This window comes from Haliotis cracherodii, unplaced genomic scaffold, assembly GCF_022045235.1.
Source record: "Haliotis cracherodii isolate W230 unplaced genomic scaffold, xgHalCrac1.p SCAF_15, whole genome shotgun sequence".
In the NCBI taxonomy this organism is placed as follows: Eukaryota; Metazoa; Mollusca; class Gastropoda; order Lepetellida; family Haliotidae; genus Haliotis; species Haliotis cracherodii.
In genome coordinates, this window is record NW_027266270.1 from 27,561,520 (window position 1) to 27,578,475 (window position 16,956).

Genomic DNA, 16,956 nt, shown 5'->3' on the forward strand with positions numbered 1-16,956 from the left:
GACACGAGTGGTGACGGACTCGGCTGTGTACTTTCGCAGAGGAGTGAATGCCACGAAAACAGGTATCTCGGAAACCGATTTTCTTTAATTTGAGGAACGGACGACACTGACACGCTGTCATGTATGTCCATCCTAAGTAAATACATAGACCTAACGACACAGATAACCTATTTCGTCACTGGCCGACATTTGAGTGCATGGATGATGATGCGTACACGTGTTACTTGCCTCGTCAATGCGTTATGGAATCAGCTGGTTATCCCACACCATGACTTACGCATTTTCACGCCTCCTTATTCACGGGCGCTCACTTTCAGCATCGTGTTGTCAGGTTTGGTGACTTGGTTGACAGTGTGGCGTCATTGTTGATGGCTTACTGATTTTTACTGATCACTGGATTGACTGGTCCAGACTCGATTGTTCACTCTCCGTGTCGTATGCCAGGGGGATTGGTCGGTGACGTGAGGCGTTAGGCAACAAAGAAACAATTACATGGTGGACATAATTTTATGGATAACAACTTCTTTAATACTCTAAAAAGCGACATTTCGGTATAGATCCTTATACCGTTGTCAAGGAAGACAGTTTTGTGTCTACCTTGTCATCTGTCAACTTCTACGTAATGCCTATCAAACAATTTAAAGAAACGATTACTTTTTGTTTTGAAAATTGTGTGTGGCGGGTAGAGCAGGAAACTCCATCCTTTCCGGAACACCTGGTAAAAGAGAGAGAGAGAGGATTTTAGATACCTGGTAAAGAGGACAAAGTATGATTAAAGGGCCCTTTTGTGACTCTTTTTAAATTTACAACTATCAGATGGTGACAGCCATCCCAAGAGACAATCTGGCGAGCGTAACAGTAGCACAGGGCAGTCCAGATAGGAAAGTGCTCAAGGCCATTGTAAAGATATGTGCAGGTCCACTACTAAATCTAAACATGGTGATAGATATATAGATAGATATATTCCTGAAATAAAATTATCCTTTATAACATGGAATGTAAATGGGCCCTTTTCAAAACTCAAAAATGTAAGTTTAGTGAAAACCTTCGATAGAAACTTGGGCCCAAAGTACCACAGATTTTGAATATGTTCCCAGACCATCACTGTCAACAGTGTGTTTGAGAATGCACATGTACTGTGGGCAGATATAGTGGTGGTGGTGAAGCCCGCCGACCTAAAGTAAACAAACTACACCAACACCAGCCACAGTGGTTTGATAGGGAATACTAGACACTGAAACCTACAACATATGTCCTTCTAGACAGGTTTAGGACTACAAATGATAGTGAACTTTTATAGGGAGTATTTAAATGTAAAAAACCTTTTTAAAGAAACTTGTAAAAGAAAAAAGATTGATTGTTAAAGGTCTGTCTCTGAAGAAGTGTAAAAGCTGAAAAAATTTAAGATTGTAAATTATTTTGGAAAACAATTCAGAAATATTGCTCGGGACGTGAGTTGGGATCCTCATCCATTACTACTGATGACTTGGATGCCTACCTCAGAGAACTTTTAAAACCAAATCACTCCTATGATGAAGACGTTGCAGATTTTCTAGAAAACAATTCTACCATAGACAGTGATGAACTGGTCAGTGGGGAAATATCAGAATGTGAAATAATAAATGCTATACATCATTTGAAAACTTTCAAATCACTGGGACATGATGGGATCCCAACAGAAGCTGTAAAGGAAACCTGTTCTGTGTTATTACCCTTTTTATAAGTGTCTTTTTAACCATTTTCTTGAGACAGGTCGGAACTTTGGGGAACCTTATTTTGTCACAGTATTGAGAAAATTAATACAAAATTTTGTAAATTTGTACTTGGCATCGGCTACCAGTCACCAAATAAGGCAATTTTAGCAGATTGCAGAAGGCACCCAATATATGTTGGTTGGTTTGTTTGTTTGTTGTTTAACGCCGCACTCAGCAATATTCCAGCTATATGACGGAGGTCTATGACAATCCGGTTATTGACATCATGAGCATCAATCCATGCAATTGGGATCGATGACATGCATCAACCAAGTCAGTGAGTCTGACCACCTGATGCCATTAGTTGCCTCTAACGACAAGCATAGTCGTTTTTTACAGCAAGCATGGGTTGCTGAAGACCTATTCTACCCCGGATCTTCACGGCTCACCCGATATGTGTAAACTATCAATTCAGAGTTATCTGATTACTGGATATGTTTGCACAGACAACCAGATGCACGTTACTCTAGACAATGCTATTACATGATTAAACGACCCGTGAAGATCCGGGGTAGATTAGATCTTCAGCAACACATGCTTGCTGTAAAAGGCGACTATGCTTGTCGTAAAAGTCAACTAACAGGATCGAATGGTCAGGCTTGCTGACTTGGTTGATGCATGTCATCGATCCCAATTGCGTGGATCGATGCTCATGATAATAATCACTGGATTATTTACAGACCGCCGTCATATAGCTGGAATATTGCTGAGTGCTGCTTTAAACAACAAACCAACCAACCAACATGATTAAACACCTTGATGACTTGGGGGATATAAAGTGGGCCTCTGTTACAGAAATTCTTTTTTTGCATGGATTGGCATATATGTGCGCCTAACTATAAGTATTCGGATCCAACACATAGAAAATTTGTACAACTAATGAACAGCACAAATAGCACAAACATTCTTCTCAGACTTGCAGTTTTTGTCAATAAGATATTTGAAAGAAAGATGATACGTTGGATATTAATAAAACTCAAATGTGTACATTGTATCTATTTTGTGTATCTAATTAGATACAACACGACAAATTTTCCTCCAACAAAATGTCATTGTACTATTGGCCTCATGGCCAAATATCCAAAATAAATCTGTCTGTCTGACAGTCTCATTAAAATCAGATCTTAGTTTTGTTTGATAGGCATTTCTTAGAAGCTGACGGATGACTAAGTAGACACAATTTATGGATAACAACTACTTACAGTAAAACAAAGAAGTTGTTTTCTATAAACTTTCATCCGCACACTCAGATCGTCGCTTACCAGATCCGGAATGTGTTTTCTTATCTGATCATGTAACCTCGAAGAGGTTAACACGGGGTGTTCTGACAGTTACGGGCAGAACAAGTCAAAATTGTCTATCTCTCGAGTCAATTGGATAGAGTTTTGAACGACAAAGACTTTGCATAGCCTGTGGGAAGTATTGCCATTCAAACGAGGCCATTTATTGTTCAGTTTTCAAATTTTTAAACAAGAACTTTTTCAAAATATGTTCCAAAGCGCATGGATCATTCAGGGAATTTTCTGATGTGAGCCCATTTAGCACTCTTAAGTGAATTTCAAACAATTTCTATGTGATGCCTATATAAAACAATTTTATAAAGCCCCACTGCATTTAAAAACATGGGCATTTTTTCAGATATATGGGCCAAAATTCCAGGGCCCTTACAAGAATTATCCCTGAAAGCATTGTCTCGTGTTGAAGCCGCCAGTTTGAATCTAGTGCCGTATCGCTTGAGAAAGCTGCTTTCAGATTGGCTATTGTCCGCTTCTTGTAAGTCATTCATTGGTCGGTCAAAGTTCGTGAAAGGTCATTCTGACATGACCTGAAATGGGATGTCCTTGGACCTTTTTGTTTAGCGGTAGTGAGAACTAAGATCTGATGTTAATGAGATTGAATTTGCAACAACTTCCACGATAAAATGCTTCTTGTCTGTCATTTGATTTGTTTGCTAACTTTCAATTTTAAATTTTCCAGTAACTATATATCTAGTGCACATAAGGTGATACTTTAAAAAAAAATGATTTCCAAATCAGTTGACATGAAAAAAGATTGAAAAGTTGACCAAGAAAATTTGGAAAAGCACTATTTTTGTCAATCTTGTCAATGCCTTCTTACATGTGCACCATAAAAAACACTACCCTCCATCTATCCCCATATATGGACCAGGATTTTTCACCAAGACATCTGTAAAAATAGAAATAAAAAAAGCCTGACCTAATCATTATCAGTCATTTTTTGAATGGATCAACCCATGAAGATCCAGGGCAGAATAGGTCTTCAGCAACCCATGCTTACCGTAAAAGGTGACTATGCTTGTTGTAAGAGGTGACATACGGGATTGGGTGGTCAGGTTTGCTGACTTGGTTCATGCTTGTCATTGCGTGGATCGTTGCTCATGATGTCAATCACAGGATTGTCTGGTCCAGACTCGATTATTTACAGACCGCCGTCATATAGCTGAAATATTGCTGATTGGAGTTAAACATCAAACAAACAAAGATCAAATGGATCCAATTCCAAACCTTTCTTTTAAGGATTGTGTGAGAGGTGAAGATGAGTGAACAACAAAGGACAAATCCTGTGCAGCAGAAGGTGAAGTGCCTGTTCGAGATCAATGTGGAACCTAAGGCCTCTGGGAAGCACCCGAACCAACCTTTTCTTGTTGTAGCCTCGGACAAACTCCGTGTTGAAGTGGAGCAGCACATCCTGGACACTGCCATTGTTTCGGAGAAGATTGATGGCACTTGCTGCTATATTGCTGAGTATGAAGGTGAACATGAAACCAGAGCAGTTTTGGTTGACCAGTAACAGTTTCACAGCCAAATGTCTCAGCCTCTCTGTTCACATATGTGAAATTCCTGTCTTTGATTGATCAATGGTGTTGTACCAATAGGGATATATATGGACCTGCTCCGAGGCCGACATTAGCCCCCAGTCTGCAGCAAATGTCATTAGAATTCCCAAGTTGGAATGAATAATTTCCCAACCAAGGGTACTCAGTCTGGAATCCTGGGTAAATCCCTCAGCAGTTTACTGTTTTTTGCCCATGGCTACCAGCTACTACATGTTAATATATTCAGGGGTGGTTAGGTAGCCGAGTGGTTGAAGCGTTCCCTCGTTATGCCGAAGACCCTGGTTCGATTCCCGACATGGGTACAATGTGTGAAGCCCATTTCTGGAGTTCCCCGCTTTGATATTGCTGGAATATCGCTGAAAACAGTGTGAAACCATACTCACTCACTCAATAATTATATTCAGGGGTGGTGTATGTTTATTGTCCATCACTATCTTATGTGTATTGCAGGTTTCCTCAACAGCCCTTCTTGAGTCCTTTTCTATCCCCCTCCTCCCACTCAACTGCCTGGGGAAATGACAGTGTAATTCCTCTCACAGCCCTTCATTTATTCTGTTGAAGTAATATATTGTACAAATTTATGTTTTCATTGTTCGCAGGGCTCGATTTAGCTATATAAAACATGCACCAGTACAACCTATGTTTGAAAAATACAACCTAATATTAACATGCACCAAGTGCACGTCCAATTTTCAAATTTTGTGTCTGATCAACTCTTACTTGTCCACACAACATCAATCTTTGAATACACTCGATAACTCTCAGCTTTATTTACTATAAGTCTTGGTGTTGTTGCTTCATCTTCTTTGGGACCCGCTAAGATCCGTGTAGAGAATAGGTCTTCAGCAACCCATGCTTGCTTGTAAAAAGCGACTATGCTTGTCATAAGAGGCGACCCAACTGCGTAGATTGATGCTGATGATGTTAATCATTGTATTGTCTGGTCCAGACTCAGTTATTTACAGACTGCGGTCATATAGCTGGAATATTGCTGAGTGTGTCATTAAAAAACAAACTAACAATTCATCATTTTTGGTGCTACATGTATTAGGAAAATCATGACAAGAACAAAGCCACAGTCAAAAAGACATTTTTTATTGGTCCCACAGTTCAGCTGCTGATAATAAATCATATGACATTTAATTCATGTCAACATGCACAGGGTGCTAGATAAATCAAGTTTCTTAAATCGAACCCAGGATTGACTGTTTCATACTTTCTATAACAGAAACTGATCAGAGAGAACAGAAGTGAACATCTGATTATGTTCAGACGATATGGCAGTTGCTTTGAAAAAACAGAAACTCTTTACCAAGTTTGTCTTATTACTATCCATAATAGAGCATCACTCTAAATAAGAAAAGAAATAGTTCAGTGTGCCCTTTTTGTGAATTGTCTGTAATCAGAAATATCAGAGAACTAGGACTGTGGAATAGGAGTTATAGTCCTTATTCTTTTGTTAGAGTATAAAACAAAATATTAGGTCATTCAAGAAAGGGTATCACACTATGAGAACTTAAAGGGGCACTGATCTAATGCAATTCCCCGGACTGGTTGTTGCCTTTGTTATTGTTTTTTTCCCCGTGACTACCCGGATGATACGCAACGCAACTGAGTGTGACCAGAGACTGGGCTACCGTCTTCAAGGACAGCTAAATAAACTTGGGGATGGGGCAATATTTGTTTTACGCATTTTTGTATAAACACTGATTGGTTAAATGTGATCTATAAAGATTTTGACAAAGGGCGCATGTTAATTAATTTCTTCAGCCTAAACAAACAGACAAAAAGAACGACGGAGCTCATCGTATATCCTCATTTGGAAATACCCCAGATGGTTATAGTTTGATACTAAAAAAAGTATCCATGATGTGAAAGCATTTTCGGATTTCCGATTGCGTCGATAATACGATTACTACTCCCTTGTTGTCATCCATGTTTTCTCGTATAACCCTACACTTGTGTATTTGTCGTCATTCACTTGATGCTCAGTTAATGAATTTATTACAGGTACAATTAGTGGTAGCACCACTTAGATTACCTGGCAAAGGTTTCCATTTGGCATTTGTTGTGTCTGGGGTAATTATTCAATCTAAATCCAGGTTTGAAGTGAGATGAAATGTGTGTTATGTAATATGCACGTGGCAGCCCAGCAAGAGATAAAACAAAGGGAATACACTCATATCATGGCATGAAGTGCCGATGTAAAAACATACTTTGTTCAAAGGGTTAACTGATAATACGTTGATTGATTGATCATTGTTATCAATATACGTAATGGATTTTTTAGGAACCGGGGACGTTATGAAAATAGTTGTCACGTGGGCTTTCTCAGCCGACCTTTGAGACTTTACACCTATGTGAAACACCTGAAACAATCCAAGTGATCAGTCGAGAAACAAACACGGGTTATAATATCCCGAAACGATATATATCTTTTAAAATATTTGATGGTTACAGAGACACGTGACATCGAATAAGTTTCTTTGTACAGCTGCAGACGAGTGGGATATTGTTCCTTTGTGTGGATATTCACGGATACATTCCTCGAACAAGGAAGCTGCTTAAAATTTATACACATAAATTTGGTAGGTTGTAATTATGGTATTTGCATTTTGTTTTCCTTCATCTGAATCCTAACAACATAGAAATGTACTTTTCAATGTAACATTTTCAGTCGCTTGGTGATGACATTAAACATCAAAATGTTTGGAATTCGTTATCATAATAATACAGATGGAAATGTTTTTCAGTCACTTTGTAAAATAACTGAATATTTAGAAGTTTAAAAAATTTGTTACACATTTTGACAGTAAAAAAATATACTCAATATATAAAAAAGCAACACAAAGTAGTGAAATATCTACTTTGTGTTGAAATAGTGTAAACAACATTGCAACATTACCAAGCAAGTGACTTATCAAAACTTCGTCACCATTACCGATGCTACCCACAAAGATACTTACATTTCCTTATTATCTCAAACTGTATTTCATTTTGTTGATCAATGTGACCATATGCCCTTATTACTACCCATAAAAGTGACTAATGCGCTGACGAATGGCGCAGCAGAGGTCGCGAACTAGTCTAGATTTCTGCTATACATCCGGGTACTCACTGGGAAAAAACAATAACAAAGGCCACAACCAGTCCCGGGGAATGTGCGTTAGATCAGTGCCCCTTTAAAGATTTAAGGATATAAATAATGTTAATCGTTGTAGCAGAATCACTGTGGGTTTGTGTGGTTTCCTCATGTTTATGTGTCCATCATTGGCTTTTATACCACGAACCATCTCCCTGAGGCATTGGAGTTAATTGATTAAATAAGTCCAGTTTCCATCCTTGGAGAACTAGGCTGGAATGATGAAGTTACATTTTGGCTGGACTAATGAGTCCGTGCGTAGTCCAATCAAAACCGTGTAACAAAATCGTGTAACAAAATCGTCATCCGGTTCATAAACTTCAGCACAGATTTCAGTCAATTGCAGGATTTGCAGAGGGTGTGTACCATCCACTGGATGTGCAAATGCAAGTGATATAAGGGGTAGAAACTGATTTGTCAGTAGGAGGTACATAGAAGGGACATAAGTCGTACTAGCCACTGGTGGCGCTACGATTGAGCCATGAAATTCCAGCCTAGTTCGGCAAGGGTGGAAACTGGACTTTTACAGTCAGCTAACTCCCTTGCCAGGGGAAGATGACCATGAACCGGAGGCGATTTGTGTAAAACCTAACAAAGGACACATTAAACCACATATACCCCAAGTGATACTACTGCAACACATTTATCTTGCCGACATGTTTCAATCTGTCGTTGTGAAAGAATTAAGACAAATTGAAATGCATATTCATTTATGGATAGCGACACAACTGTTCTATTGATCTGAGGTCACGTGACTTTCACTGACTCATACAAACGCCATGCTTTTAGCTTTCTATCAGTGGTGCAAGGGACTTACTGTCCAGCTCAGAAATCCATATGCAGCCTGTTTTCTTCCTGGTGGGGTGTAAGGGATTCTTTGTCCTGCTCATAAATGTATTACCCTCCCAGGGGGGATATATAGTATGTGATTAACTTCAAGTGAAATCGGATCTCAACATTCTAACATGTAGGTAAGATAACTAGTTATGACTGAATAAAGGTGAGCTCCTGTACCTTTGATACTCTGGTTTAAATTTTGAGAATATACATTACTTGGAATCTAATTTTCACCCTATTTGAGTCAATATAACCTTTTACACCTGAAACCCCCCCGGCAGAAATAGATCAGTGAGGATCTGTTTGTTTACAGGTCTGTTGCTTGTGATGTTTACTGTGTGTATAGTTTACAACTTATGATATTGAATTGTGTGCATTGATATGGTTTAAGGTAAGCCCTGGTTCTGGGCTCGACATGACCGGAAGCTGAGTAAACCGGGAGACAGAAAGCTGAAGAAGTATTTATTGGAAAAAAAGGCCTGGTGCGAAGATGGGGAGATCGGAGACAGGCCCACCATTGCCTGGGACATCGAGAGAGACTTCAAGGTAACTGGTTGTTGTAGTCAAGTGCCAAATAAAGAATATTAGAGTTACAGGCCTGAGCAATATGTATTGGTTTTGAAAAACAACCATCATTAAGGAGAGAGTAAAATAATGATCATTTGCAGCCCTGTGGAATAGGACTGCTTTCAAGGTTTATGAGAATTTGACTGCCTCTGTCAGTGCAAATGATTTTTTTATCACTACTACATACAGATACATGCATCCTCCCGAGTCAGTTAAGAGAGTTAACTGACTTTAAAAGTCCAGTTTCCACCCTTGCCGAACTAGGCTGGAATTCCTAGGCTTGATCGTAGCGCCACCAGTGGCCATTATGAGTTATGTCCCTTTTGTGCCTCTCCTATGGACCAGTCAGATTTCACCACTCTTATCACTTGCATTTGCTTCAAACAAAATGGCGGCGCCCAGTCAAGACGATCTGATCGGTAATGAAGATGTATGTTGTGATAAAACGGGTCTTACATCGGAAGTGCATCAAATCACGTGAGCACCTTGATTAAAAACATGACGAGATTTGGAAAACATCTGTTGACAACAAGTTGGCGGTGCACATGCTTTGCTGATCCTGCAACTGACCGAAATCTGCATGACAGTTTGCGAACCGGATTTTGATATCATTGCACGATTTGGATTGGTCTATGCACAGACTCATCACTCCAGCCAAAATCCAACTCCATAATACCAGCCTAGTTCGGCAAGGTTGGAAAACTGGACCTTTATAGTCAGTTAACTCTCTTGCCTTGGGAAGATGAGATTCATGATGTTAGAGATTATTCTTCCCTGGATTTCTTCCAAATGGCCTTGGGGAATTCTTCTTGCAAATTTCAGATGAAGGTCAAGGTCACAAGATGAAAAAAGTCACAAAAAGGATTGTGATTACATTTTCTCAAAAAGTACTGATGCATTTATTACAATCCCTTCCGAGAGAAGGTATATTACATTACATTTAGGTATATTCCTCTCTGGGATGGTATTTAGATGGCTTTGGTTAAGATAAGTCAAAGGTCAAATTCAGTGTTTGCGTTTTTGTAAAATATGGTCGTATCATGGTCAGTTTCTGAGCCATGCTTACCTCTACATGGATGGTACTCTCTATTTACATGTTTCTTCACAAATCCTTCCATATCACATGTCAGTGTTATTTATGTCATAGGTGAAGGTCCTTTTTGGGGTAATTGTCAATAGTCGTATGATACTCGTATCATAATTTCTCTTAAATTCAGCACAAAGATTTGTCACATGCAGTGAAAGGTTCAGGTCACGAGATGGAAAATGTTTTGAAGTTTATTTTTTAAAAGTATGTACCCTTTATTCGCATCGGAATCTGTTGGGATCGATATCACATTGATATCATTCACATCAACCCACTCAAAACCACCCGTGGGTAAAGGTTGACTCATAGCCAATCTGTACAAATTGTTGGCGTCGAGATATAATATGTGCGTATTGGGTTTACTGGGATCATATCCTTCCACTAATTTATTATTAGCCTTTGAATACCTTTTTGCTGTCGTTGATATACCACCTCTTAATCCTTTCTCACTAAACAAGTGCATATCGTAATCTGTGAGTAGTTTTAGTTCTACACCGGGCTTCTTCAACAATGCAGTCCAGGACTGGAATAGTACCATGCCACGTCCAAGTCGTATTGTTTTAAACATGTCTTTCTAAATATTTTAAATATATCGGCGAGTAACAGTACATCGTTTTTTAAGTACAGATCGTGATAATCACCTAAATTCTTACAACTTAATTTATCCCACACAGTCAGAGCTTGTTCATAATCGGCATCGGTTATTTTAGATTCTGTTAAGTTACTATCGAGTGATTCAAGGGGTGATAATTTAGTTTTGTCAAATCTGGACCAATCATTCATATATTTGTAAGGATATACACCTTTTCTCAACAACAAATGACGAGTTATCTGTTCTGTCATCAGGATTGTTCGCATTAGCTAAATTGTCCAGGGAAGATAACAGAAACTGGAGGGAGTCTATGAATCGAAGCCCATTACTTTGCTTTGCTTTCCCATCCTTGTCCGTATAATGTTAAGTTTTAGTCAACGAGAATGATATATATTTTTCCATACTATTAGGAATGCACGTTAAGCCGCCATCGGTATTTGAGATAGCTTGCATGATGAGATGAGAATCATATCTTCTGAGGTTGTGAAACACAACGGGGATGGGTATTGTTTGAGAATTCATTTTTAGTTTTAAGTTACACTTGTTATGCGCAGCTCCTCTATAATTACCTGTGACGTGGCAATGATCTCTTACGAAATCCCCATTCAGGGGTTTATTACAAACATGATAACTCGTTGACTTCTTATAGGCCCTCCAATCATCCCTCGTCATACACATGGGTTTCTTACGTGATAAATTTTCCCTGATTATTCTCTCTTCATTTTGTAGATATTCTAGGAATTTTTCCGCTGCATCGGGACCTCTGTAAATTATGGGCGGGTTTGTTTTCCCATCATATCTTACAACTATATATCCAACCCATAAGGGATATATGTTCTTGAGTTTTGTATGTAAAACTACATTCAGAATTGTGTTCGGTATTTTCTATAGGTTTGTGCTTCGAAGTCAGCGTAAATTATGTATGGTACTGGCATTTGATTACAATAATGTTCAAATTTTAATATATTTTTTCTCTCTTTAGGCATATCGGTCCTGATAGCAGTCTGTCCAACACCTCTACAGTCTACTTTATGTGCTTCTAATAGATCTTGTCTGCTGTACCCATGCAGGCATCTTTCGCAGAAATATTTCTTTCCATCATGTTTTGTTCGATCGCTTAATAGCCTGCTTAAACTCTTTATCCACGTATAAAGATATTTACCATCGTTTTCGATCAGAAATGAATTGATTCTGGGAATATGTTCTGGAGCAGAGCTTATCCTGTGTACAACAATTCCTTTAGGAGAATGTCCGAAAACATTTATAGCTATTATCGTCATTGCTCCACCATATGTGATGACGGGTAAGGGACATCAGTTAACTAAGATAATATATCCCCTGCCAGAAAACCCAGGTCATATGTTATTGAGTCGTCCAGCATTAAAAAATGTTAGTTTAAATTTGGTTACTGAATTCAATGATATAAAACAGAACTTGAATGCCATACCTGATCTTTCTACAATTATTATTTAAGTCTTGTTTGGAGATGCACCAGAAGATGCCTTCGAAATATTACCGGGTCTATCAATTAAAGGGCTCAAGAAACACGAGCGTCAACGTTGCAGTATTATTTATATGGCCTATTTATATGGATACTGTTGATGGATTTCGATTACATCAAATAAGCGACATAAAACATCGAATAGAGAAGGAGAGGGAGTTGAGACTTGGATTGTATAAAAAGTATCGCAGAGCTGTAAATGCTCTTGACGGAGTTGACACTGCGCTTGTAACAGTTGGCATGGGACTCGGTGTAGCCGGTGTTGGTTTATTATCAACTATAATTGCTGCGCCTATCGTACTTGATATGGAAGTAGCAGCCGGAGTCTCAGGACTGGCAGGAATAGCGATAAAATGTATTTCTCGTAGGTTACAAAAGAAAGCATTAAAACATGATAATATTCGGATTCTCGCCGAAGCAAAGTTGAACAGCATTAAGGATCATTATTTCAACAGCGCTGGCTGATTGTAAGATATCTGAGGATGAGTTTCGTTAAGTGTTGACAGAACTAACCAAATACAACGCAATGAAGCAAGAGGTTCGATCCAATTCCAAGACCAGTGGTATTAGCGAAGACGAGAAAAAAATGTTTATAGAACAGGGGAGACAACAAGTGCGTCAATTCTTCTGTGCCAAAACCAAAGAACTGGTTGGAGATTAAAAATAGATTGTTTCCTATCGTTTGATCACATTTAAACGAATGCTCACATAAGTATATAATAATGGAGAATTACAAGCCAATCAAATGGCGAGAATTACCACAGGGTATATATTATATCAGTGGTGTCAAACCAAACAAATACTGTCATCAATTGTTTCTATCCAATTTCGAAAAATAGTATATAGTCTGGTCTCCTAGTAGAATGAATGAAGAACTCAGTAAAAATGTTGAATATCACTTTGTTCAAAATAATCGTATGCGTATGAGTAAAAATAACAGAGAATATTTTAATTACAATTTAGTTTAGTCTCATGACGATCATTGAATCACATCATCATTTTTGCATAAAAAATTCTCTCTGTAGTAGCAGTATTGGGTATAAATCTGGCTCCAGTGCAGTTGCGTCAGAACTGTCATTACTTCTACTACTCATGGGTTGCTGAAGACCTATTCTACCCCGGATCTTTACGGGTCCACAGGTTTCATGTGAAGTAGGACATATGTTTGCAGGGGCTTCATTGTGTGGAGATGGGTATTCAGTTGTAATAGACAGGTACATTAAATAAAAATGTAAATATTTCCTTTTGGTACAACATCACTTGTGTTCATACAAATGCAACAGGGTTACAAAATACCCCAGCAATAAGTGTAACCCCTGTGATAGTATTAATTGAAAAATCTTGATATAAAACATTTTTATTAATTATGTATTCAACATAGGCGATGGAAACACGACTTGGTACACAAGATTTGCAATTACTATCTATTTACATCTTAAACAGATACTGTCACCAGTTAAGTTAACATAGTGTGTTTTCTGCATAGAGCTAGGTTACCTGTAGATTTAACCGCGCTATATTGAACTTGGAACCAAACACGATATGTTTATCTTCATTCTACCATGACTGAATAACTCTTTGGTGTCAGCAAATATATTGAGTGAAGCGGCATGGGTTGAGTCCAGTGTTTTGTGTGGGTTGTCGATGTGAATTACCGAATCACTGATGACAGCCTTGCAACAAAATATGGTGCTGTATGCTCAATCAGTTTGTTTACACCGTAATACTTCACTTGAACATATGACAGGCTTTGAAGGCATATAAGCACGGCAACTTGGCAAGCTAACATGAGGTGGGTACCCATAAACAGAACTAAGCAAGCTTTGCAAAGATTCAGTTCTACAACGCATGTCACCATTATGACGTCATATTGCTCGTTGTGATGCAAAAGATATGTACAGTCGTAAATAGAACAGCGCCAAATTTCAAGCTCTCTGTTCCCAATACTTAAAATACATTCTTTTTGTAGATTTCTATTGTGTTTTCTGCACGAAATTTATTGCTACACAAACTTTGAATATTGTAGTAACCCCAACTCGCTCACTCACTCACTCACTCACTCACTCACTCGCAGTTGTGGACAATGTTTTGTTTCTCTTTACAGGAAGTCCCCAGTCAATGGATTCCAGCATTGGAAGTGTCAGTTGAATATGGTGTCCCTCAACCTGATGAGCATGGACATATCCCAGGTACTACTACTACTACTATTACTACTACTACTACTACTGAAAAAAATGAAAGAACAAAAATAAATTATTATGTGCATATTTATAATGTGCCAAATCCACATCCAAAAGCATTCTCAATGCGCTATATTATTACACCGGTCAATAAATCCCAAGCTGTGAGGAACGTTAACAGACACAATACCATCTCATCCTAATTGGTACCCATTTACTGCCGGGTGAACAGAGGGACATTTCGAACAAGGCCACTTTCCTAAGGAGACACCACATGTGCTCCATGTGCTCCAGGTGCTCCAGTGTAGGCAGGACCAAAGTCCTAGAAAACTCTCAGGAGTTATGCTGCCAAACACGGTCACCCACTTCTGGGTTTGTCAACACCATACCCATGTGCTTGGGTTTCACCAAAGTGGTAAATGTCTTGGTCTCACCCACTCAATCACTCAATCACTCACTCACTAATTGGAATTTCGAACTAAATTGCTATGCCCGAGATATCTAATCTACAGTTAGACAACCTCAAATTTCAAAACACAGTAGGTTTATTTCCATTGGAAACTGCTCTCTTGGAACACGTACATGCACATGGGCCAATAGGCCTGCTATCTTAGAACATGGGTCATGGGTGACCCTGTCTGGGGCGCTGCAACCTCTGACTGGGTTCGAATCGTGATTCACCTTGATTATGTTTTCATGAATGTCAGCACCAAACCCGTGCTCGTGGGTTTCACCAAAGTGTTAAACGTCTAAGACTGCATCACTTTCGGCTTTTATCCCACATGAAGCTGACACGCTGTGATAGTACTGTAATACTGTTTGAAGTGGTGTTAAGCCCAATTCACTCACTCACTCACTTTTAGAATATACCAAAAAGGGGTCACAGGTAGTGACAAACAAAAATTTATACAATACAAATCGGTTATGGGCACTTCAGTGAGACAGAATTAAATCGTGTAGGCAGACATCCTGAAAGAAGCCAGACACTTTTTAGAAAAAAGGGAACTATTTACTTTTGTGGGTAACCCAAGGACAAGATGTATTCGGGACGAGATTATTTTTGGCATGCATGCACAGGAATATCAAGAGGTTGGCACCTAAAGACTTGTTTGTAGGTGGCATAGTATGATATTTGTGTTTAAAATTTTCCCAAAATATTCAAAACCCAATTACATTCAATTTACTTATGTACAGAAACGCATGCATTAAATGAAAAACTCAAATGTATAAAAACAGGATGCGTAAATTCCCAATGAAGCTTTTTCAGCATGCATACAAAGGAGCTAATTTCCAAAACACAATTATGAGCTAATTTACTCTCCGAGTCAAGACTATATATTTGGAACAGTTATATACATCTAAAACATTATTTCATTTTTTTAAGATCTTAAAATGTTCACTAATTTTGAGAAAACCCAAATAGAATGATGAATAGATCAGTGAATAAATATGGGTTACTCAATGAAAATTTTTATTACCCAATTCAGATAGAAACCCTAGAATAAAAACTAAATTGCTCAAAAAGTTATCTGGAGCTCTGATGTGGTGTTTGTCCTTCAGGTTGGGTGCCCGTGGACCCCAACCAGCGACAACACCTATGGCACCTGTCCTCTGTAGACCTGACCAAGGGACTGGGGCTTGTACTGAGGTGAGATCAATCTCTGCTTGGAAATCTGGAAATAAGTGACTTGTGAAATATGTTTTCACCCCCGGGTTACAATGATGCCATATTTATTAAGCCATATTTATGTCTGAGGCTGTTTGTTCACTGTTAGGTGTTAGTCTGAATGTTATTGTTTATTCATGTGTTTTGGTGAGAAAATAAGAGTCATAAGAGATCACCTGATGGTCAGCCTTGGTGACTTGGCTGATTGTCATTGTGCCTTAATGGCATTGTTCATGCTTTCCAGTACACATTGCATTATCAAGACCGGATTATGTAGCAGTCATGAAAGTTCCGAGTTTCATGATGGGATTTGAACCACTGACCTGATCCAAGGTTGGATTCCTTGTCCACATGACAAAGAGCTGACATGGTATGAATGTCATTTGTTAGATGCCTCCATGCCCTTAAACAATTATTTAAGGCCGCAGTGAAGTAGCTGTAATATCGCTGACTGCGTCATGAAGCAATATTCCCTCACTCTTTACAATGCCAGTGTTCTGTCAAGGTTGGGCTGGACATTTACAATCTGTAACATTGATAAAGATGCACACACATTGGCATGCGATGCAGTGAAGTATTGAGTGAGAATTTGATCACAAGTGTTAACCACCGATGGGGGATCTGGGCTAGAATTGGCCCCAGCAAACTATGCTTGTTGTACGATACATGCTTGAGGAGCAAGTAGTCGGGCTTGGTTGATTGCATGTCATGAACCCAGACAGCATGGATTATTGCTCATAAATCATGGATTGTGGATCATCACAGTGGCTTGG

General features: G+C 38.8%; 1 protein-coding gene across 2 annotated transcripts in view; it reads left to right on the forward strand.

The window, feature by feature from the left end:
• LOC139462445 (RNA ligase 1-like) overlaps positions 1-16,956 on the forward strand; it is a 28,212-nt gene continuing 11,256 nt past the window's right edge. The window contains exons 1-5 of one of the 2 annotated variants that reach the window (XM_071244163.1): positions 1-62; positions 4,292-4,527; positions 8,982-9,136; positions 14,442-14,526; positions 16,078-16,165. In XM_071244163.1, the coding sequence (XP_071100264.1) occupies positions 4,311-4,527; positions 8,982-9,136; positions 14,442-14,526; positions 16,078-16,165 (545 nt within the window). In that variant the 5' untranslated portion in view covers positions 1-62; positions 4,292-4,310. Of the gene's footprint in view, positions 122-4,291; positions 4,528-8,981; positions 9,137-14,441; positions 14,527-16,077; positions 16,166-16,956 lie in introns of both variants that reach the window. The other variant, XM_071244164.1, reaches the window with a different exon arrangement.